The sequence below is a fragment of the Catharus ustulatus genome, chromosome 24 (genome assembly GCF_009819885.2).
Source record: "Catharus ustulatus isolate bCatUst1 chromosome 24, bCatUst1.pri.v2, whole genome shotgun sequence".
Taxonomy (NCBI): Eukaryota; Metazoa; Chordata; class Aves; order Passeriformes; family Turdidae; genus Catharus; species Catharus ustulatus.
The window spans coordinates 6,256,799-6,281,553 of NC_046244.1; the positions used below are offsets into that span (position 1 = coordinate 6,256,799).

Consider the following 24,755-nt stretch of genomic DNA (forward strand, 5'->3'; position numbering starts at 1 on the left):
GAGTGCTGGGAGTGGAGCTGAGTGTCCCAAAGGAACCTCACCTCTCATCAAATCGATTTTTTTTCAGGGATTAGAGCCAATTATTCATCATTGGAACAAAACAGCCCCATCAGCTTCCCCTGTTGTGATTTGGGAAAGGAGAAGGACCCAAAATCTGATGGCTCAAGGCAGCAGGATCAGGATTTCATCTGCAGGGAATGGGATTTACCAGGAATCAGGAAATTCTCACACAGCCCTTGCTTTAAAAAGCACTTAGAGATTCCAACTCGGGGGGAAAAGAAAATAAAACCAACAACCCAACATTCCTGCGTGGTTCCTGTGGGAATGGCACTGAGAATTTGTGCTTTTTCTGTGGGTCATGGGCTAAAAAAAGGATTTGTGTGCTCCAAGAGGGAGCAGGAATGTTTGGGGGCTTAAAGAGAATTCTCCCACTTTCTACCCTGCAGCCCCTCGTGATCAGCATCTGCTGATGTTCCTAGAAAAAAGCCATGGTCTGATGAATAACAAACGAGCTGAGAACAGCTCCAGCTGGCAGAGAAAAAGGAATATTTTGCTTAACTTGTCAGTTTGAGCTGCTGCTGCACTGGCCTGACCCACTCAGCACTGCACTCCTGACCACGGAGAGCAGAAATTTGGGGATGAAATCAGGGAGAAAAGTTTCCCAAAATAAAAATAACGAAGAGAATCCACACTGAACTAAGAATTGCTCCCCTGGGTGGGATATTTTTGTCCCTGCTCTCTGGTGGGATGTATTAATAACCTGTTTTTAATATTATTAATTCATTTGTGGGTGGGACAATCCTCCTGAAATCCTGCAGTGAGAGCAGTGAGGAGAGATGGGTTCTTCACCTGACCCTGCTTTGCAAGAAAAATCTCTTTCCAAGAAAAATCCTCCTCTTTTCTTCTTTTCTAGCTCAGTCTCCCACTGCCTGTAAAAGAGTTTTGGCCACAATTCCAAAGCAAAATGTTTAGAAACTTTTTGTAGCAAGTCTGAGATGAGCTGACTGTTAAAACTGAAGTTGTACACCAGAAAATCCTGGAAAATCCTGGAATATCCTGGAAAATCCTGGAAAATCAGGGAATATCAAAGGCTCAGAGCTGCATCCAGGAGAGGGCAGAAGCCCCAGGAGCTCCTCTGCACAGGACCCACCCAAATCTCCTTTTTGGTCACAAACATGAGCAGGAAGCTGCTCATTACCCACACCAATTAAAAAATGATGATATTTACCTCTAAAGGAGCATTTCCCTCTGCTTTGGCATCTCCTTCCCTGCCTGCAGCAGCAGGAACAGCTCACCTGTTCTACAGCCAGCAAGAAATCCAAAAAACATCAAGAAATCCAAAAACCAGCAAGAAATCAAAAAAACCCAAGAAATCCAAAAGCCACCATGAAATCAAAAAACCAGCAAGAAATCAAAAAACCAGCAAGAAATCCAAAAACCACCAAGAAATCCAACAGCAAAATGGTATAAAAGGACAAACAGGGGAGGAAAACCTTTCCCCAGCTCTTCTGTCTCAGGATTTGATGCAGGTTTATCAAGGAAGATAAAAAAGATCAACCAGAATTTGATTTCCTCTTCCAAAGCCTGAGCTGAGCCTGGCCAAAACCATTCCTGGCACAAAGGGGCACCTGCTGCCTTCTGTCACCTCTTGAATTTCAAAAAGATAAAATATAAAATTTGAGGGGAGCTCTTCCTTCCCTTCCAAATCTCTTTTCATTAGCCAGGAAAAAAAAAAAAATAAAACATTTAAAAAAATTAAGCAGATGCTGCATGTTGTTTTTTCCTGAATAAAAGGACACCTTTGGAATGAGAGATGAGAATATTTGAATATTTGGTCACCTCTGTCCCCTGGTGCCACAACACATGTGAAATATCCTTCAGCATTCTGGATTTATGGAGAGGTTTGTGAACCAATTATTTTTTAAAAAAGCTTAGCACAAGGCTGGGGTAATAAATAGTTTGCAGAATAATTCCCTTGCACCAAGAAGTGGTTCATAAAAGCAGCTTTTACAGGATAAAGCTGGCTCAGATTTGTACTTTTGAGCAATTTTGTTTTGCTGCCCCAGCAAAGATTTTGGGGAAATTCCTGGATTACTCCAATGGGATTCCCATCAGCATGGATTTCTAGGAAATAATGAGAATCTGCTCCTCTGCTGGTTCTGAAATTCAGCTTTAGGTTATTTGGGTGCTGAGTATGAGCCAAACAAATAATTCAGGGGTTAAATCTGATCTATTTTCATAGATTTAAAAAAAACAAACTATTGAAACTGTAACAAGCTCAAGTGAATATTCTGATAAATATTATCTCTAGAAGTCAAGAGTGCTGAAATAACTCAATACACCACAGGGTAATAAATAATAAATATTCCCATAACCACCACACATTCCACACAGTTCAACATTTCTTGAAAAGATTTGCCAGCTCTTTGCTAACGAACAAAGGGAGCAGAGGAACACGGGAATTTTGTTTTCTTTTGTTTAAATATTGCTTCCAATACGTAACAAACAGGAGGTTTGGGATCACCACCCCCAGACAAACAGCCACACTTCCACCAAAATGTATTTTACAGGATGGTTCAGTGGGTAATAATTCTTCACTCAGCTGGAAAACAATACAGCTGGATCCATAGTGCAGCTACTGTTTGTACATTCATTTTTAATGCTCAGGAAAATATATATTTTTATTTTATTAAGTTTTGCTGCAAAACAAAGAAACAAAAATGAAATCCCTTTTATTATTTTTTTTCTCCTCCCCCTCGTATCTTAATTATTACTATTTATTTTCTTTACACTTTGATTGGAGTATTTAACACCTGCCTTTGGCATTATGGATAGAAAGCTCAGGAGTCTCTGAACACACGGCTCTGCCAAAAGAAAAAAAATAAAATAAAATATGGAAGAAGAAGAAGAGTGTCACTTAGAGGTCAGAAATATTTGTTGTAACAGATTTTCTCCAATCAGTGTTCACTACTTTTTCTCTAAGGCACACGCTCTGTCTTTAGGACCTCCTGGCATCCAGGTTTGCTGTTGAGCCCCAGGGGTCAGAGGGGGCAGTTTGGGGACATCAGCTCCCTGTCCCTGGCACCTGGCAGAGCTGATCCCCGGGATCTCCTCGGGAATGGAGTCCTGGATGCCTCTGGAACAGCCCAGGGAATCTCTTCTGCTGCTCTGGCAGCTGCTGGGTTCAGGGGTGGTGGTGGATGAGCAGCACAGTGAGGGAGGGGCTGTGCCTTCCTGGGACACCCCGAGGGGTCTCCTCCTCCTTATCCTCCTCCTCCTTATCCTCCTCCTCCTCTGGCACATCCCTTCTGTGCTCCCCTCCTTCTTCAGCGAGCCAAACCCTCCAGGGAGGGGAAGCAAAGAAAGGATGGGAACAGACAGAGATCGGGATCTTCTCAGGGAGTGGAGCATCCTCACTCGATGATGGTGATCCTCTTGGAGGGTGAAGCATCCTCAGACAAAGATCAGGATCTTCTCAGGGAGTGAAACATCCTCAGACAAAGATCAGGATCTTCTCAGGGAGTGAAACATCCTCAGACAAAGATCAGGATCTTCTCAGGGAGTGAAACATCCTCAGACAAAGATTGGGATCCTCTCAGGGAGTGGAGCATCCTCAGATGAAGATGGGAATCCCCTCGGGGGGTGAAGAAGCCCCAGATGAAGATTGGGATCGTCTTGGGGGGTGAAGCATCCTGACATGAAGATGGGGATCCTCTCTGGGGGTGAAGCTCACACAAAGATGGGGATCCTCTCTGGAATTACCCTCACATGAAGATGGAGATCCTCTCTGGGGTGAAGCTCAAAAGATGGGGATCCTCTCTGGAATTACCCTCACATGAAGATGGGGATCCTCCCTGGGTACCCCTCACACAAAGATGGGAATCCTCTCTGGGGTGAAGCTCACACAAAAGATGGGGATCCTCTCTGGTTTCCCTCACACGAAGATGGGGATCCTCTCTGGGGTGAAGCTCAAAAGATGGGGATCCTCTCTGGTTCTCTCACACAAACATGGGGCTCCTCCCTGGGGTTTCCATCACACGAAGATGGGGATCCTCTGGGGTTACACACCCTCACACAAAGCTGGGGCTCCTCCCTGGGGTCCCCTCAGACGAAGATGGGGATCCTCTCGCGGATGGCCTGCCGGCAGATGGGGCACACGGTCAGGGCCGTGCTGCAGTCTGGGCACGAGCCGTGCCCGCACTGGAACACCAGCTTGATCTGGTCGTCGATGCAGATGGGGCAGGTGATCCTCTCCTCCATCTGCCGGTAGCGGCTCTGCAGCTCCTCCATCAGCTTCCTCTGCTCCGTGCACTCGGAGCTGGGGCTGCACTCCACCTCCGTGCTGTCTGTGGGCACAGCGGGGTCAGCAATCCCATTTAAATTGCACTCTCTGCACTCAGTCTCACACCAAAATCCTGTATACACACTCCCCCCTGCTCAGTTACTCAGTGGTTTGGTGTTTTGGCTCCTCAGCAGCATCTCACTCACTCTGCACTCCCTGCACTCAGTCTCAAACCAAAATCCTTTTTTACACACTCCCCTCTGCTCAGTTACTCAGTGGTTTGGTGTTTTGGCTCCTCTCAGCAGCATCTCACTCACACTGCACTCTCTGCACTCACACTCACACCAAAATCCTGTTCTACACACTCCTCTCTGCTCACCTGCTCACTGATTTGGTGTTTTGGCTCCTCTCAGCAGCATCCCACTCTGGTCTCTGCACTCACACCAAAATCCTGTTCTACACACTCCCCCCTGCTCATTTGCTCAAGTGGTTTGTGTGTGTTTGGGATGGTTTGGTGTTTTGGCTCCTCTCAGCAGCATCTCACTCTCACTGCACTCTCTGCACTCACTCTCAAACCAAAATCCTTTTTTGCACACTTCTCCCTGCTCATTTGCTCAGTGGTTTGGTGTTTTAGCTCCTCAGCAGCAGCATGTCCCTCACTCTGCACTCTTGGCACTCACTCTCACACCAAAATCCTGTTCTCCTTTCTGCTCACTTGCTCAGTGGTTTGTGCGAGTTTGGGATGGTTTGGTGTTTTGGTTCCTGCCCTCAACAGTATCTCACTCACTCTCACACCAAAATCCTTTTTTACACACTCCCCTCTGCTCACTTGCTCAGTGGTTTGTGTGTGTTTGGGATGGTTTGGTGTTTTGGTTCCTCCTCTCAGCAACATGTCCCTCACTCTGCACTCCCTGCACTCACTCTCAAACCAAAATCCTTCTTTACACACTCCTCCCTGCTCATTTGCTCAGTGGTTTGTGTGTGTTTGGGATGGTTTGGTTGTTTTTTTGGTTTTTTTTAAAATCCTGTCTGAGATTCCTGCCTTGGTGCTCTGGAATAAGCTGCTCCTTTCAAATGAAAATATTCAAAGTTGGTTGTGATATTCTGCCTCGCTGATCCAGGAATCCTAACAGGGCACTGTGCTCTCTCAACCTCCTGGTGACACTTGGGACTCCAATTTCTGACTAAGAAATGTCTAAGAAATGTGTGTGTGTCTTTCAGGTCACACAAGAAGAAACCTCTGAATCATTTGTGTTGATTTTTACATAAATGAAGCTACATAAACAAGAGTCATTAGGTTGACTCTGTGAAATGAAAGAATCCCAAATCCTGGCTAACTGGAGTTTGGGTAAATATTTTCCTGCTTTCAGCTCAATGCAGCTCTCACTGCTCATCTTCTGCTCCTGAATCACTGAATAGGCAGTTTACACTTCACTACAGATGTCCCTTTCCTCAGTATTCTGGAATTAGCTGCACATCAGTGCAAGAAGTGATTTCAAATCCTGTCCTTGGGGACAGAGAGTTTGTCAAAGGCAAGCACTGAAGACATCACTGCCAGGGAAATCCTGCTGGTATTTCAGAGACCTTGATGCTCCTCCTCCCCTGGCAATTTGCCTGCAAATGTCTTATTTGGAATTCCCACCATTATTTTGCTGCCAGTCTGCAGCAAAGACAAATGCTCCTGTCCACTTGTCAGGTCAGAAGTGATATTTTTGGCATGCTGGAGTTCCAAAGAGGAGCTGTGGCTCTGCCAGCTGTGCATGTCCAACACCATGGGACTGATTCCTGCTTTTTTGCCAGGCATCAAGTCACAAGGCTTGAGCCTGACTCCAGAAAAAGCCCAGAATGCTCAGCCATGAGCAGCAGGACATGCAATGAAATCCTCACGTGCCCTGGGAGTGATCTCAGCCCTCACAGCCACTCTGGAAAAGGCTTCAGTGGCAACTTGCAGCAATCCCATGGCAAAAGCAAACCCTGCTGACATCACAGCTCCTCCTGACTCTGGGAAATGTGAGCAGGAGACAAATCTGTCTGAAACTGGGCTGAAGAGCTTTACTGAAATACTCCAGCTCTGAGATTTCTGGGTAGCTGGGTCATGCCAGCCCTGCAGACACTGACTGCTCAGCCAAGGGAGAAGCAAGGCTTGCACAAAATGGAATTTTCCCTCCCTCGTGAATTTTCACTGCTAAATCACCCCATGTGAAACCAGACTAAGGAACCTGGTGTTTGCTTTCAATATACAAAATAAGCCAGGTAAAACTTTCTTAAATGTCCTGTCCTGTGTGTGCAGCTTGAGCTTGGCCTAGGTCACCTGACAAAATCTAACAAAATTTACTTTTGTTTTCTCTCTAAAGGTGGATAATGCAACAGGCACACACACACACACACAAAGCCAAATTAAACAAACTCTCTTATTTCACTGAAAATCATTGATGGTCCCCCAAACCCACCCTGTGCACCCTCCCCAGAGCCCTGACCAGCAGGAAGAGCCAGCACATACCTTGTTTCAGTTTTTTGGTTATTGTCACTTGACATTTGATGCACTTCTTCATCCTCCTGGAGCATTCTGCCACAGTGACACAAGGAGAGATGACAATGAAACAACAGACTCAAGAACATCAGATTTGAGCAACCTGAGGCCTCCCTGGGTGATTAAGGGATTGTTGTGCACAGAATGAGGTCACCACCTGCTTCCTGAGCTGTGCCCTACTCTCTTGTTTAATCTTTGCCAGGTCAGCAGCAAACACACCACCTTTAAATCCTCCCAGCTCTGCCCCTGCAGCTGCTGCAGCTCTGGCACAGAGCTCTGACCAAACTCCCTGTGGTCACTCTGTGCCTTGTGAGATGAACTTGCTGACAAGTCTGAGCAGGCTGCCCTTAAATCAGCTGAAATGCTGAAGAATTATGAAAGCCAGAGGAGAGGGAAATCCTTCTCAGGAGGTTTCTGGGGGATAAAGCACTGGCAGCCAGAGCTGCCTTTCCCTCTCAATTACCCAGGCATCTCTAAGTCCAAGCAAAGCTGCCTGGAGTCCCAAGCAGCAGGTGGGCAGAACATTCTGTGTTTTTTCAGAGATAACTTTGGCTGTCTGAGATGCTGAAATCATGCTGGGGTTGCTTCAGGACACAAACAGCACAAAAGCTCTGTGTCTAAGCAGGGCTGGATTTCTGACAGGGCAAAGAGGGAGGCTTGGGTGGGGAAACACAGAAGAAAAACATTTAAAAAAAAGGAAAAAAAAAAGAGTGTGCACTCACCTTCACACACAATACTGTGCTGGCATGGGAAGAAATGGATGAGCAAGGCCAGCTCTGAGCAGACCAGGCACTCAGTGGGCACTGCCACGCTGGACACACTCAGGTTGGTCATGGTGTTGGGCGTGGTGTGCACACGGCGAAGGCTGCAGGTGATGGTTGAGCTCTCAGAAGAAATCTGCTGTTCCCTGCAAGCAGGAGCCAGCAGGAAATGTGAGCCAGGAGCTCCTCCAGCAGTGGGGAACACTGAATTATCTCTGGGGAACTCTTAATATTTGCATAAATTGAAACTGCTCCTTTGGAGGTAACACTGAGCTAACAGCACAATCATCTGCTGAAAGCAATAATGAGAAATGTCAGCCTGACAGAAATGACATTTTTAAGGAACAAAAGCTCAGTCCAACACACACTGCACTGACAGAGCTCCTGTGGCAGATGTGCAAGGGACACTTTTCACTTTTCACCTCCTATTTGCAGTGGCCAATGACAGCACTGGGTGGTTCCTCCTCCAGCCTGTGCCCTCAGATCAAAAACAGCTCTGCTTTCATGTTTGCAAAATCCAAATGCAAACAGAGCCCAAGATAAAGCCAGCTTTGACTTGCTCTACTCTCCCCTTGGCATTTTCTCAGCTATTTCTCTTATCAGCTTCAAAACAAGTGTTTATCCAGCCCTGGAATAAATCCTGTGGGTTTTGGTGCCCACTCCTCTGTTGCATTTTCTTTAAATAGCTGTCAGTGAGGAGTCAAATGAAAGTAAAACAGAACCCAGGATTATTCTGCAAAGCTGCTCTTGGCCTCAGTGGCCTCAGGGGCTCCTCAGACACCACAGAGCCTCATGAATCTGCTCTTCCCAACCCTCCCAAAATCAGCACACACCCTCACATCACCCCTCCAGAACAAACAGGACGTGCTCAGGGTGACATCCAGAGGGTCCCAGAGTGTCTCCATCCCCCCTGGGACACCAGGGCTTTCCTCAGGCTCATTACCTGAATTTCTGTGAGAAGTCTTTGACGATCTGGACAATCCTCCCATCTGTGATGAGGTCCAAAGGAGACTTTCCTCGATGATTTGCATAATTAATGTCTGCTCCTTCTTGGGCTAAGTAGCAGGCAATGGCAGTCCCCACATTCAGCTCCACATTTCCCAGGAAGCCAGAAGCCTGCAGCTAAAAGAAATTGAGAAACACACTCTGTCAACAGAAGCAGCTTCTGACCCTCTCCCCTGATCTGCATCAAAATCTAAATAAAATCTTAAACCTTGTACTTAAAACTTGGAAGTGCAACTTTCTGGAAGCACACAAAGACTCTTTTTGCCTTTATGTCAATAATGGGTAAAAATCTGACATTCCAGGGCCAAGAGTGCCTCAGGCTGATGCTACCTGCTGACAATCCCTACAAATCAGAGAAATGGGAATTTACTTCTGCAGGGAGGGAAAAGGAAGAAGCTGAAGGCCCCACAGAGCAGCTGCTGCAGGGGCCCTAAGTGACATCTATTTAAAGAGCCAAATTTTGATGAGCCTGATTCCAAATAATTTAAAGTCAAGTCACATATTCCACTGACTGAAACGACCAGAGCATGTCAGTCAGGGCAAGTAAAATTAGATGTGAAGGAATCTACAGCATTGAGAGATGATGTTACTGTAAATAATATTGGGAATGACATGCACAGGTCCCTCTTTAGGACTTCCAGGACTTGAGCTATCATCTCCTGGTGGTTTGGGAAGGAGCAGGATGGAAGAGCAGTGCACTGGGCTTTTCCAAGCACCAACAGCTAAAAAGGAGGAATGGGTGGTTTCACTTATTCTGATCATTTCAAATTAAATAATAATAATTTTAAAAATCTGTGCTGGATTTTCCAGTGAATTAAATTATCCCTGCACCTTTGGCCTATCCTGCAGTGATTTTTAGATCTTTATATCCATGGATACAGAGCAGCACAGAGAAATCCAGTTCAGGCTTTGGAACAGTTTCCCCTTGTCCTTCAGGCTGCTCCATCTCCCCTCTCCCCCTGCTGCACATCTGCAGATAACTGGGGTGCCTGTGGTCAGCTCTCCTCATATTTTCCATGCCATCAGACAGAAATGAATTGCTGTGGTTCTGGGGCATGAATTAAACCCAGGAGTCTCTTGGCTGTGGATTCATGACCTTTCCCATGTCAGGAAAGAAGTGCACAATGCTCATAAAAATATCAGAGACAGCTCAGAATTGTTGTCTGCCTATGTCAAACTCCATGCAATAAATTCAGGAGGGATCTATTCCTGCTTTCCCACAAGCAAGGCTGGTTTCCATGCTCCCCATCTGGACTGAACTGAGAGCTGCCCTGCCTTCCCTCACCCCCTCAGACCCCAGAGCTGCTGATGTTGTATCACAGAACATTTTCCTGCTGCAATTCTGACCTTGGAAAGCAGAGCTGCTCCCATCTCCCCCTCGCGCTTCTCCATGGCCAGGGCCATGAGCTGCTGGCGCTCCAGGGCGATGTGCATGGCTGTGTCCCCATCCTCATCCTCAGCATTGACATCACTGCCCTGGCTCACCAGCAGCTGCACCATGCCCACATGGCCCTGGATCACAGCCAGGTGCAGAGGGCTCTGGTTCCGGTTGTTTTTCACGTTCACGTCGCAGCGACCCTGGAAAAGCAGAATTGATCAGAATTGATCAGAGCTGATCACAGGGAGATGTGAATTGGCTGCAGAGCTGAGAGGGTGGGGGCTGGGAGCTCCCAATCCCACTTTGTCTTCACAGTTCCAACCCATTTTGTTCTTAGCTGATGCCTTGGGGTTTAGTTTTTATAGTTTCCAGAATCTCTTCTGCTTGGTGTGTAACTCTGATACTTATTAGGTGTTAGTAAGGTCTCTTCACAGGGGAATTAGACAAAACAATAAAACAATTCCTTCCCAGCTTGAGAATCAAGGACAACTGGTACCCAAAAAGCAAAATTAACAGTGAGGGAAGGGGGCAGGGCAGGGGCTGAGATTTCATAACCTGGGGCTGTTTTTGGTCAACTGACCCCAATGTGTTGATGAACCAAAACTTATAAAAGTGTAAAAATTTGTGACCAGGATTCATCTTGAATCCCTTCAATAAATACAGATTTTATCCTTTCTGCTCTGTTTAGTCTCTGTTCCAGGTCAAGACTTCCTGATCTCCTCCCTGCCAGTGCCACAGGGAATTCCCAGGAATGCCAATCCCAATGCCAGCTCTTCAAAGGGTCAGGACACCCCTGTGGGTGCCAGAGTTAACTCAGGAGAGCTGGGAAATGAAGGGCTTGGGAGTGGGGCAGGTTTTGAGTTCTTCCTTACCTCTTTGATGAGGATTTCAGCCACTTCCATGTGGTTGTTGAGAGCAGCAAGGTGCAGGGCAGTGAATCCATCTTCCTTCTTGGAGTCCACCAGCTGCCTGGCCCTGGCCAGAATCTTCTTTATGGCTCTACAGAGTTGGACAGGTTATTAGAGATGGAGGAAATCATTTCTGCCTCTCCTGCTCAGGAGTTATCAATGTCCATGTTTTACAAGGTGGTGCTGACACCAGCAATGAAGAGCACTCCCTCAAAGCCACAAAATTAATTACAGGAATACAACAAAAGCCCTCAGTTATCATTTAATAAAGCAGGGAAAAGTCACATTGCTTTGAAAATAATGAGCAGATTTATCTTTGGAACAGTTCCAGAGGCTCCTAATCTTTACTAAGACCTTCTCCTGTCCTTCCATGTGTGAACCCAAACATCTGACAGTGTCCAGAAGCAGAGATTTCCCAGCCTAGGGAAGCATGAGAAAGAATTTCCAGTGAAGGAGGCCACAGAACTATCCAGCCATATCTAAACCCCAAAAAAGTTTAACCAACTACCCAGAACCACACTGCCACCTTCTTAGCACAAATTAACACCTGCAAAAGGCATAAAAATGGAAAATAAAAGAAAGGACACTTACAGCTTGTTGCCTTTCAGGGCAGAATAGTGGAGCAGGTTGAAGCCTTGACAGTTCTGGACAGTGAAATCTATGTTGGGAACTTCAGTGAGAATCTCAATCACCACTTTGTAGTCCAGAGTGATAGCATAATGCAGGGGGGTGTCTCCCTGGGAATCCTACACATGGAGACCAAACCAAACACAGGTTACAACCTCAGAAATTCCAAGGAACTCCCCTGTGAGCAGCTGGAAGCCCTGACCAGCTTTGAGGGACTGACCCAGCACAGAACAGCCCCACCAGCACAGAAACAAACCCTAAAAATGGGCTGGGTCCAAGTCAGCATCACTGCCTGCCTGAAAAATCTTTAAAATCATGCTGGTGGGAACAGAAGTGTGGCTAAAACACACAGAACAACAGCTGAGCTCTCCCTGGAAGGCTGAGTCCAGCAGAGAATGCTGATGTGATGGAGAAGGAAGAGACTGAAACCTGGAATTTCAGGATACTGAACTCCAGGAATATTTCCCAATGCATTTTCACAGGAATTGATTTCTACAAACCCACAAACAGTGTGAGACACATAAAGAAGACAAAAAAAACCCAAAACAACTGAATGCTGAGAATGCTGATGAGATGTAGAAGGAACAGACTGAAACCTGGAATTTCAGGAATATTTCCCAATGCATTTTCACAGGAATTGATTTCTACAAAGCCACAAACAGTGTGAAACATATAAAGATGCAAAAAAACCCCCAAAACTGAATTATGAGAATGCTGATGTGATGGAGAAGGAACAGACTGAAACCTGGAATTTCAGGAATATTTCCCAGTGCATTTTCACAGGAATTGATTTCTACAAAGCCACAAACGATGTGAGACACATAAAGAAACAAACAAAAAAAAACCTCAAAAAATCCTCAAACACCTCCCTGCCCCAAATCCCTGCAGTCCCAAACTTACTGGGAGGTTGACATCACAGTTGAGCTCAAAGAGGGCATTTTGACAGGAACTGAATTCTACAAACCCACAAACGATATGAGACACATAAAGAAGCAAAAAAAAAAAACCAACTGATTGCTGAGAATGCTGATGTGATGGAGAAGGAACAGACTGAAAACTGGAATTTCAAGGTACTGAACTCCAGGAATATTTCCCAATGCATTTTCACAGGAATTGATTTCTACAAACCCACAAACAGTGTGAGACATATAAAGAAGCAAAAAAAAAAAAAAACCTGATTGCTGAGAATGCTGATGTGATGGAGAAGGAACAGACTGAAACCTGGAATTTCAGGAATATTTCCCAGTGCATTTTCACAGGAATTGATTTCTACAAAGCCACAAACGATGTGAGACACATAAAGAAGTAAAAAAAAAAAAAAACTCCAAAAATCCTCAAACACCTCCCTGCCCCAAATCCCTGCAGTCCCAAACTTACTGGGAGGTTGACATCACAGTTGAGCTCACAGAGGGCCCTGACCACCTCTGTGAAGCCCTGGCTGACAGCGATGTACAGGGCTGTGCACTTGGCATTGTTCAGCAGGTCTGCACTGGCTCCTTTAGCCAGCAGCACACGGGCAACTTCAGCTTGGTTTCTGGTTTAAAACAAAGCCAAAAGCAGAGCAGAGTCAGTCCAGTGCTCACAGAAAATTCTTTGTCTTTGCAAAGTGACTTGGGTTTTGTGTCCTCTCAGCCACACCTCACTTCTTTTCAGTGTTTAAAAAAACCACAAAAGCTTCCTAATTTGTGCTCTCTGCTCTGAATCAATAGGGATTCCCACTCTTAATGAGGAATTCTTCCCTTCTCATCTTGCTCTGGGAAACATAGAGCAACCAACCAACCAAACTGATCTGAATCCACTAAATCACCTCCCCCATCCCCTTGAAAAAAAATTCATCACTAAAACCTCCTCAACAATTTTTTTTCCTGATTTTCCTGAAAATTCCTAGCATGGAAACTGAACTAGCTGTGAAGAATAAGAAAACCTTGTGTTAAGAAATCCTGTGCTAGACAGAAATCCTTCTGGAAAGAAGGATGCTGCTGTAGAAGAAATGCTCAATGTGAGGTGAAGCTCAAAGGCCACAAAAAAAAACCCAACATAAAAACCAGAGAAAAGCTTCCAAGTGTCCATTTGGGGGGTAGGACAGAAATTTTCCATCAGGGATGGCAGGAGGGGAGGTGTCCTGATGGATGGGCTGGAGCTGCACCCACTTTGTCACTGCTGAGAGAGAGTCACACCCCAGGAACAGATCTGAGCTGTGCCCACAGAAATTTCTCTCTTCTTGGCTGTCTGTGCTCTTAGGAGGAGGTCTTTTGTATTACTTTGAGGAATTTGGGGGAAAAAAGAGAATGTGAGAGTGCAACAGCTGAAATATGGGGGAGGTTTGAGGGGAGGGTACAAATCAGCAAACTGGAGAAATCCTGAGGAGGGGTGAAAGGCAGGGAAGATAAAGGAAGGTAAAAGGAAGCTCAGAACTTCCTAATATCTTGCTAGATATATTTTTCTGCAATTTAGGGAGTTATTCTAGCCAAGCTTTAATACACAGAGCATTGTTTTATTTGTCCTTGCTTTCCACATCTCACAGAACTTTTCTGCTGACAAATCTTAGGGCACTCAGCTCGAACTGCACTTGTGCTGTCTCTGAGGCCTGACTATTGCAGCTTTCCCAAAACCCTCTGATTTTAAGGATTCCCAAAAACATTGTCCAGTGGGGGAGGAAATGTGGTCACATGGACTAATGAGATCCTGTTTTAGGGACTAAATTCCCAAGGGGAATTGCAAGCAGGGGGATGGCACAAGGTGGGATTGAATTCAGGGCAGATTGACAAGGTGGGTGGGAGGATAGAAATAATTAATTTGGGCAATAACAGAACATATTAATGAGAGGAATGTTGGATTTGTCTTTACAAACAAGCTGTGGGTCTGCTGGTAGATAAGACTAGAACTGAGAGAAAAAGGAAACAAGGGGATTGATTGCACTGATTGATGAATGGAAAAGATTTTTGCCTTTACAAACAAACTGTAGAAATGAAACTGGGTAATGGAAGATGAAAGAAATAATAGGGGGGAAACTATGAGTTCTATAAGAATTGAAAATTAAAAGGGAGGGTTGACATTAGAGGGGAATCTCAGGTGTTTGGGAAGTCTGAGCCTCTCAAGCACCTCAGCAACGGGGACAGAGAGAGGGAAATTGGGATAAAAAGGGAGGTGAGGCCTCCAAAAATCTGAGAGAGCACAGGGGATGCCCCATGCCCTCTCCCTCTATTGGAATAAAGCAAAAGGGCTCCTCTGTCTCCTTTCTGGCCACAAAGCCCTGCTGTGTGTGGGTTCATTCTGCTGGCACTGCCAGGAGCAGTGTCCTACCCGAAGGCCGCGTAGTGCAGCGCCGTGTCCCCCTCGTCGTCCCGCAGGTCCACGTTGGCACGAGCCTGCAGCAGCGTCCTCACCACCTCCAGGTGCCCCTGGTAAGAGGCAATCTGCAGGGCAGTCCTGCCCTGGTTCTTGGCATCCACCTTTGGGAAGGGCAGAGACACAGAAATTCAGGGATGAGCTCGTGCTGTGCCCGGAGCAGGGTGGGAAGAGCTCAGGAATCCCACAAGATCCCTCTGGCTCCTCTCCCTGACCTTGTCCCAGCACATTTTGGAAGGGGAAGAGGACAGCACATTTAGACAAGAGGGGAGAAGTGAGAGAACAGAGCTGGGAGCTCTGGAATTGCAGAGCCCTGCTGCCAAATCGAGCACAACACTCCTTGATATCTCTGCCAACAATTCCCTTCCCCAGAGGAAAATGTGTGAGGAAATCAAATGAGCTTTGCATAAGGCTCTGGAGGTGCCAAGTCCCTGCTGTGCTGTGCTGCTGCAGGTACTTCAGTGGGTGCAGTGGCTGCAGGGCAGATCTCAGGGCTCAAGTGCTGCAGTGAGAGTTTGGAGAATTAAAGGCACTGAAGAGTAAGTGGTAAAAAAAATCAAAGCAGCTGCTGAAACTAGTGGGAGGCTAAGGGGAGGAGAAGCAGGCACAAAACCTCAGCAGAACAAGTTAATGAGCAAGGTTTTTTCCCTGCAGCTCCTCCCTGGACAGGCTCAAACTCATGGGCCTGTCCTTTGCCAAAGAGGAATTGGAGGTCAGTGCTGTTCTTCCATTTCCACGAGGCAGACAGTGCTGATAAGCTGGAAAAACCCTGCCAAGCAATTCCAACCTGCTCTGAGTGAGCCTCAAATCCAGGCTGACCTCTCTGTCAGACTCTAACAGAAATAGCTAATTTATTAATATAAATATTAGAGTAGAAATAGAAGGCCAATAAAAAGAACTGATCATATAATGGATTCTTTATTTTTGGATTTCCTATCTGGGATCAATCTGGGAATTGCAGGTATTTGTGTGTCCTTCCCAGAAACCCCATGAAGTTTATAAATAAAGAAGTATAATAAATACCAGACAAATAATCACTAAATCAGCTTCACAGGGGTTCCTTCAGAGCTGACCCAGGGTCACAGCCCCAACAAAACTCTGTTTGTTACCCATGGTTTCCAAGGACACACCACTGAAAGATTTTTGGTGGTTCTTTTTATTTTCCCCTGTTCCTAAACCCAGAGCCCCTCCCTGGAGGAGGTTTCAGATGTGACCCTGACAGTTTGGCACTCTGCAAGCACAAAAACTGTCCAGCAACGAGTCCAGCCCAGTTCCCTGCTCCAGTCAGACATGAGATAAGACACTGCACAGATCTGGGCAGCTTTTCTCCCTCCTGATTCCAACAATGTGATTTTACAAGGTCCTCTAAGGACAGGCACAGGCAGACACAGCCCCTGCCTTTTTTTTCCAGCACATCCTCTGATATCTGCTCCTGTTTTCCTATAGATAAACCCCTCTCCCCCTCATTCCACACAGGAAATCTGGGAAAAGCCAGCTTGGGAAATGGACTTTAGCTCAGATTTATTTACAAACTAGAGGTATAAAATATGCACATTTATTTGTAAATTTAATCCTAAATTGCAGCAAAATAAAATAGGAGATATCACTGAGCCTGACAAATCTTTGGTTTTTTTTCACCTCCTTTTTCCTGCTTGACTACAAAATTTTATGGCAGTGTTTTAAAGAGTTAGAAACAAAGGAAGAATAACTTTTTTTTTTTGGTCTTTCAAACTTGCCTTGTCTGGATATTTCTGGAGGAGCTCCCGGATTTTGGCTGCATTGTTGAGGGCTGCACAAATGACCAGACACCCTGCATGCTCTGACTCTGTCCTCTGGGACAGCAGCTTCTCCAGGACAGTCACCAAAGTACCTGAAAAAGAGACAAAAATGGACCTGTCACCCATCATCTCCCAGGGTTTGAGGGGACAGAGGTGTCACAGCTCCCCAGCAGCGCAAAATCAAAATTTGTGCAAGTTCTGCCTCAAGTTTGACTTGAGCAAACAGTTCCAGATCCATCCACAAAAACAAAACAACAAAAAAAAATCCTGGCAAGTCTGTGCTCCCTCCCACATGATCCTCACACCCAGAGGAAATGAGGATGCTCAGGCCACAAAAAAATCTCTGAGCAGATGTGCAGAGCACCAAAAAAAAAATTCCCCTCTATGCACCATGTGATCCCAAACTCGGTTTCAGGGCAGATTTAGACAAAACAATTGTGGATTTCACAACAGCTCCACGCACAGACCTGGGAATATTTCACAAGGCTTCAAGCATCAAGGTCCTTGTACAGGAAACAGGATGGAACAGGGAACTGAGACACAACAAGGATGAGGAAAATACTGAACCCAGGGCAGAGCTAAATCCTGTTCTAAATCCTGTATTTTCCTGTCAAGGCCCAGCTTTGCTTGCCCAGCTGGGTTTTATTCTGTATTTTCCCATTAAGCCAGTATTTCCCAGTCCTAAATTCTACATTTTCCCATTAACCCCCCATTTCCAAGTCCTAAACTTCTGTGAGTCATAAATTCTGTATTTTCCTGTTAATCCCATCATTTCCCAATCCTAAATTCTGCTCCCATTAATCCCAGCATTTCCATGTCCTAAATCCTGCATTTTCCTATTAAAGCCAGCTTTGCTTGCCCAGTAAGACACAGCAAAGTTTTATTCTCTATTTTCTTGTTAATCCCATCATTTACAGGTCCTAAGCTTCTGTGAGTCATAAATTCTGTATTTTCCTGTTCATCCCATCATTTCCCAATCCTAAATCCTACATTTTCCCCTTAATCCCAGCATTCCCAAACCCTAAATCCTGCATTTTCCTAAGCCCAGCTTTGCTTGCCCAGTAAAGCACAGCTGGGTTTTATTCTGTATCTTCCCATTAATCCCAGCATTCCCCAGTCTTAAATTCTGCATTTTCCCATTAACCCTCCATTTCCACATCCTAAACTTCTGTGAGTCATAAATTCTGTATTTTCCTGTTAAACCCATCATTTCCCAATCCTAAATCCTACATTTTCCCCTTAACCCCAGCATTCCCAAACCCTAAATCCTGCATTTTCCTAAGCCCAGCTTTGCTTGCCCAGTAAAGCACAGCCAGACTTCAGTTCTCTGTGCAGGAAAGAACATCTGGATTTTGCCCCCATGCCAAGATGTGGATGCAGGAGCTGCCAGCCCCAGGTTTGTCCCTCACTTTTGGGTTCCTTGGCACTCTCTGTGGTCATCAGGTTGGCCTCCTCCTCTCTCTGGTAGGCTGTCAGGCAGGCAGGGTTGAAGGTCCAGGACTGTCCCCCCACTGACACCCGCAGATCTCCATCCCCATAGACCTTGATCACCTTCCCAATGTGCCCCAGGGTCTGCAAAAGAAAAAAAAAAGGATATATGTATTTTTTTTCCCCCCCAAAGGTGCAGTTCCCAGACCCAAAGCCAGGGTTTTTTTGTTTTTTTGTTTTTTGTTTTTTTGATAAAGCTGCAGCTCCTGCTGTGTGAAAAGAAGCACTGGACAAGTGACACACTCACAGACAGCTCCCACTTCAAGGACAGAGGGTTCTCACCAGTTTCTGTCTCACTGGTTTGCCATGGAAGGCTTTTCCCAGACACTGGAAGTGGCTGGGGAGGGAGGTGCTGGTAAGAACTGGTCAAACTGGGATTGGGGACAGCTTCCTCTGGGCTTTACCTGCTCCTGGAGGAACCTGCATCCCACTTTTTACCCATACTGGGCTGATTTTTCCACTTTTCTGCCTCATTCCAGACAATCAGGGAGGGCAGAAGAGGACTTTGGTGATGGAAACCTCTCCCATGAGTTGGTGGCAGCCAAATCCTTTTTGTCAGATTCCTCCTTGATGCTGTGGTCACCAAGAGCCACCAGCAGCAGGGGCTGGGCAGGGATTTCCCAGCAGGAATTCTGGGGGGGACACAAGCCCATGTGGAAGTGCTGAGGGCTTGGGGAAGCTGAGCAGGTTACTGGACTGTCCTGGAACTGGAACTGGTGCACACTCACAGGTGCCATCTCATCTGTCCACTCCCCATGACCAGGTTGGAAGCGCTTCACCGTTTCCATATCATCTATCACCCGGACCACATCACCAACCCAAAACGTGTTGAGCTACAAGAAAAAGAAAGTCATGAGCTTTTGGGGGATGAAGCCACACACACACAGAGACAAAAAATTAACAGTGATCAGCTCCCTCCACCCCCACTCCCAAAATCCCAACAAACAACACACCCACTGAGACAAAAAACAGCATTGCAAAACATAAATGCAACTACCAAGAAAGCTGCAAAATAAACACAGTCCAATTCTCTTTTAAACCAAGTGCACATCTAAGTAAGGAAATCATTTGGAGCAGGCAGTTTCTTAACTTCTTTTGCTCCAAATCATTTATAATTAATACCAAATAAAGCATGGAAGATTTTTTGGTCCATCTCTTTGCTACACCTGGCTTGGCACTGGAGATTTTAATTCACTGTAATAAGGAAGTTAAATCTGTTTGTTATTTGAAACAGAAAAGGGAATCCAGGGTTTATCTGTGTTGGTAATTTGCCAGATGCTCCCTCTGCTCACTGAGCTAGGAAGGGAGCAGGGTCAAAACAGACTTTTCAGAGCAGACTAATTTTGTGCAAAACAGTCTGACACTGCATTTTCCACTGGTATTGGGAGTTTTCAGCATTGTGACCTTGTCTTCAGGCAGCTTCTCCTATACCTAATTATCTCTATTTCTAATTATGCACTTCTCAAAGTCCTCAAACCTCTGGGGAAGGCCAGAGCTGGCAGCTTTAGAAATGCAGCCACAGGATTAGAAGAGTTGGATTAAAGAGGAAATCAGAGACAAGTGAGACAAAGATACAGAAAAGAACAACACAGAGAGACACAAAACAAGGAAGAACAAAAAAAAAATCAAAGGGAAATTATGTGGGGAAAAAGTTCATCACAAGGGCAAGGCAGCTGCAGAAGGATGAGGGACTGGAAGCTGAAATGAAGAAATGGAGATTACTTGAAGGATAATGCAAAAGCTGATAAAACAGGAAAATTGTGTTTAGAGGAGCTGGGTGCTCCTTGAGCACCTGCTGGGGACACGCTGAGCCCTGAGCCAGCAGCTGCAGGATTTCCTGCAGCAGTACCATGATTCCTGCAGCAGTTCTATGATTCCTGCAGCACTGCCAGGATTTCCTGCAGCACTGCCATGATTCCTGCAGCAGTTGCAGGATTTGTTGCAGCATCTCCAGGATTTCCTGCAGCACCCCCAGGATTTCCTGCAGAAGTTCCATGATTCCTGCAGCATTCCCAGGATTCCTGCAGCACTCTCATGGTTTCCTGCAGCACCCCAGGATTCCCTGCAGCATCCCCAGGATTTCCTGCAGCACCCCCAGGATTTCCTGCAGCAGTTCCAGAATTCCTGTAGCAGTTGCAGGATTTCCTGCAGCAGTTGCATGATTCCTGCAGCAGTTGCAGGATTTCCTGCACCAGTTGCATGATTCCTGCAGCATCCCCAGGATTTCCTGCAGAAGTTCCATTATTCCTGCAGCACCTGCAGGATTCCCTGCAGCACTCCCATGATTCCTGCAGCAGCTGCAGGATCCTGCAGCACTCCCATGGTTTCTTGCAGCAGTTCCATGATTCCTGCAGCAGTTGCAGGATCCTGCAGCACTCTCATGGTTTCCTGCAGCAGTTCCATGATTCCTGCAGCAGCTGCAGCATTTCCTGCAGCACTCCCAGCACACCTACCTTGGTCAGGGCTCCAGGGTGGAACGTCCAGCGGGTCTCGCTGTTGAACTGGACCCTCACGTCCCCTCTGTCCGTGATCCTGTGCACAGTCCCTGTCTGCCCAATGAACTTGGGACAAAAAAATAAAAAAACAAACAGGGGAAAGCCCCTAAATAAACCAGCTTGTTTAACAGTGGGGAGAGAAGGTATCCAAGGTGGCTAAATCATCCAGCATTTCCCATCCACAGTGCTGCCAAACCTTTAGTCTGTATTTTCCTACTAAACCCAGGATTTCCCAGTCCTAAATTCTCCATTTCCTGTTAATCCCAGCATTTCCCAACCCTAAATTTTGCATTTTCCCATTAATCCCAACATTTATTTATTTTTTTTGTCTTCCAAGACTTTTACAGGGCTCCACAATGCCATTCTCATCCAGCAGAGCCTAAAAATAACTCTGACTCCAGCGTCCTATCACTAAAAAAAAATCTGTATTTGTGCTTCAGCTCAACCTGAAGGTGACACCAAGATGCTCTGAAGGAGGGAGATGCTGGGAGTGCAGCCAGGCAGGATGCAGGGACCTACCTCAGCCATTTTGGGATTCCAGCCCCCATGGCCCTCCTGCATCTCCCTCAGGATGTCGATGTCCAGCAGGCACTTGACCTTGTCCCCGTGCTGGAAGGGATGTCTGTCTGTGCTCTCCTTCCTCTGCAGCTCGGCTGGCTTCCCTGGGGGCAGCAAGGAGAGCAGCCATGGGTATGGAGGGGGCACCCAGACAGCTGGGGGGCACCCACACACACCTGGGGGGCACCCACACACACCTGGGGGTGTCACACACACCTGGGGGTGTCACACATGCACACCTGGGGTGCCTCACTGGCTTCCTCACAAGGTGTAAGAGCCAAAATGAGGGATGTGGAACTGCAGACTGGCTCTTTAAAATGCTGTTTTTATTGTATCCAAATGATACAGCAATTTATTTATTATTTAAAATGCTGTTTATTGTATCCAAATGATACAGCAATTTATTTATGATTTAAAATGCTGTTTATTGGATCCAAATGATACAGCAATTTATTTATGATTTAAAATGCTGTTTATTGTATCCAAATGATAATACAGGAATTCAGGGGTCCTGGGTGACAGAGCCCAGCCCTCACCCTTTTCAGCTGTGGGTTTATCTGAAAGCTTCTCTAGTTCTGGTTCCAATGCATGATTTACTTTTCATTGTAGATCATTTTAATACATGACAACCAATCAATACCTTTACTATTACCTACAGCCAATCATAACTACTAATATGACCATATTCATGTCACTATTTTCCAACCACCAAAAGTTAGTGTGTTACAGTTGAACCTAAAAGTTGTTTTTCAGTTTTCCTGCAGTGAAAAATTCTGAGATCTTTTCTCTACTTGCAACATGGCATTTATGTCTGTCAGTGAAAATCTTTTTGCTTGATAAAAACATCTTTTGTTTGAGGTGGATTTATCCTTGGCTCAGAGTCATAAAAGCCCCTTCCAACTCATTTTATCCTTTCCCTTCTTAGTTACCCAGTGAGACTGGCTCAGCAATTCTTTTCCTCTATATCAAAACTTGATCTCATTTCTATTCCCTCTTCAAAGCCTACATTCACAAATCTTTCTGTTGTACATCCATATCTGTGAGACCTTCCTGTCACATCCTTATCCTCCCCAACAACAAGGGCTGAAAATGAACATTAATTGGGGTAGAATGGTGCAAACCCTTTTCTGTAGGGCAGCAGTGACATCAGATTTAACTCTAACTGGATATTAATAAAACATTAGCAGCTCTAAAATCCATATTTTGGCAGGGAATGCCTCTCAGGCCATGGTACACACTTCTCAGCAATCCACTCACCCACAACTGTTCAGACATGCCCACACAGCACCCAAAATTAGTTCTGCTCACCACAGGCAGGCACAGAATTCACTCTGAGGAGTTCCTTACCCTCCCACCCATGCAGCCATACCCCTGGAATTCAGCTCCTCATCCAACCCTTCCCTCCCCCCATGCTCTTGCCAAGCTGCTCAGGGAGAGAAAAATCTGAGAAAGACTAAGAAAAGTTTTATCTGAGGAAAAATCTGATAAAAGCCCTGATTCTGCTGCTGCAAACACGAGAACAGAGCTCTCTGTTTTCATTCAGGGCAGCCAAAGATGGTCCCTGCACCTCATTAAAACAAAACCCCACAATTAAATTACACCTGGGTAAAAAAACTTCAAGTCCAAAAGCACCAGGAGTTGGACTTAAGAGGAAATGGGGATGGCAGCAAGCTGCCAGGACAGACACCACTTTTTTTTCCCATCACTTTTTCTAATTTTTGGTTCTTCCATCCTCCAAAATCTCCCTTTGCTCACATTCCCCCTCTGAACCCACTTTTGGCTCCACCAGCAGAGTGTTTGCTCTCTAAAAGCACAGTGAACAACAGCTTCCCTGAAGAATGAAAAGCTTTGGATGGACAGATGTAACAGAAGTGGGAAAAGCTGGATTCCCTGTAACAGAGTGGGAATTTCCTGCATTTCCAGCAGAACTTCCATTCCTTGGGATACAGCTGTGGGCATCTGATGGTTTTACCACTGAAAGGTGAAATTATTTAATGAACCCCTCTGAGATCAAGCAGTATGTTCACACCCAAACCAAATTCTCTCAAATGATGCTCATTATGTGGGAACTCCAGAAAAGCAGGAGCTGGTTTTGTGTCTTCCAAAGAAAAAACAGATTGAGCGTCAACGGCCGCGTCAATCCCAACTTCCCAACAAAGACTTCACCCAGCCAAGATTTATCTCCACCTACCTAATTTTGGGAGGTGCTCCTTGTAGTAGAAGCCCCCAGAAGCCTCCACAGTACATTTGAGGTCCACTTTTCCCTTGTGGCCCACCCTGTAGACGTTGGTGGTTCCATCAGCCCAGGTGACGCTGGCCACGCTGCGCCCGGTCTCCACGTCCCAGCCCCGGATATCGACCACACGGCCAATCTTCCCCTCACCCCCTGAGGGGAGAAATCAGCAAAATTGGAGCGTGAGACAACTCATTTTGATTGATTAGGAGGGAATCTCTGTGTTAAGTTTGCTGGAATCCAGTAAATCATTCATTTTGCAGTGGTTCTGTGGGGGATTCCTGGTGCACGGCCTCGTTAGGGAACACACACGTGGTGTCATGGCACCACACTGTGGCAACAAAAAAAAACTCTGCAGTGCTGCAAAACTCACCCAGGATCTTTAAATCTCTCCCCAGCACCATCCATGTAGGGGAACAACAAATAAAGTTTGTTTTCTTCAAGCAAGGAGCAAGAGGAAGAATGCAGGATGTGTGCAGGTGAACCTGGCTGGGCACTGGGACGGGTTCTGATCCAAAAGACAACACAACCTTGGGAAGGGTTTGCAGATTCCCAACCCCACAGTCACTCTGCACTTCCCCAGGACCTCCCCAAATGGGGACAGCAACATCTGTCTCACTGAGGAACTTCTGATTGTCTGCAAAATCCTGCAATCCAACAGCTTGGAGGAGCTGAACTCATTTATCAGCACAATACAAACATTGGGTTTTGGTGGCAGCTCTGCTCATGACAAAACTATGTGGATGGGGGCAGCTCCACCAAAACCTGAGAGCAGCTGAGGGGTGGATTTAGGGCTCCTGTCACTGCTCCTGCTCAGGGAGCTGCTTGCAGGTCAGCACCACCGTAAGCAACATGAGTCTCAGACATGTAAATGCTGCTCTGATCCCAAAAGGATGGATAAGCTCTATTGAGCATAAGCTGCTTTTGCTCTCAGGCCCTGCAAGGATCCTGCACTGAACCCAGAGCTGCAATAAATGGCAGAGTCAACTTTGGAAACCTTTGAACTTTTGACTTAATTCTTCAGGAGCTAAAGGAGCTGTAAACATCAGGGGGTGTGTGCAGGGCTCTGGGACAAAGGGGCAGGAAAGATCCCTCAGCCCTGGAGCACACACAGAAATTGCTGCCAGTGACCTGGGACAGCCACTACACCCCAAAAGGCATTTTTGTCTCACTGCATTTCAGCCTGAAGGTTTTAATTCCTACAGAAAGCAGGAAGCACAGATTCCTTCATTAGTGCACCATGAAATTCCCCTTAGAGAGAATTTCTCCTCACTGGTCTTAAAAGTATCCAAATAAGCACATTCCAGAGAACTCGGAAAGAAAATACTGTGCACAAAGTCAGATAAACTTTCCATATCAATTAA

General features: G+C 46.0%; 1 protein-coding gene across 2 annotated transcripts in view; it reads right to left on the reverse strand.

Annotated features, from left to right (window-relative positions):
* Positions 1-2,715: 2,715 nt before the first annotated feature.
* The window catches only part of MIB2 (MIB E3 ubiquitin protein ligase 2), a 45,847-nt gene continuing 23,807 nt past the window's right edge, over positions 2,716-24,755 (reverse strand). The window contains exons 5-19 of one of the 2 annotated variants that reach the window (XM_033079601.1): positions 23,350-23,544; positions 21,120-21,262; positions 20,559-20,666; positions 18,834-18,938; positions 18,027-18,189; positions 16,576-16,709; positions 14,795-14,943; positions 12,869-13,025; positions 11,456-11,610; positions 10,829-10,955; positions 9,926-10,156; positions 8,517-8,695; positions 7,535-7,719; positions 6,783-6,848; positions 2,716-4,346 (exon numbers count right to left, since the gene is read on the reverse strand). In XM_033079601.1, coding sequence (XP_032935492.1) covers positions 4,105-4,346; positions 6,783-6,848; positions 7,535-7,719; positions 8,517-8,695; positions 9,926-10,156; positions 10,829-10,955; positions 11,456-11,610; positions 12,869-13,025; positions 14,795-14,943; positions 16,576-16,709; positions 18,027-18,189; positions 18,834-18,938; positions 20,559-20,666; positions 21,120-21,262; positions 23,350-23,544 — 2,339 coding nt within the window. In that variant the 3' untranslated portion in view covers positions 2,716-4,104. The remainder of the gene's footprint in view (positions 4,347-6,782; positions 6,849-7,534; positions 7,720-8,516; positions 8,696-9,925; positions 10,157-10,828; positions 10,956-11,455; positions 11,611-12,868; positions 13,026-14,794; positions 14,944-16,575; positions 16,710-18,026; positions 18,190-18,833; positions 18,939-20,558; positions 20,667-21,119; positions 21,263-23,349; positions 23,545-24,755) is intronic. The other variant, XM_033079602.1, reaches the window with a different exon arrangement.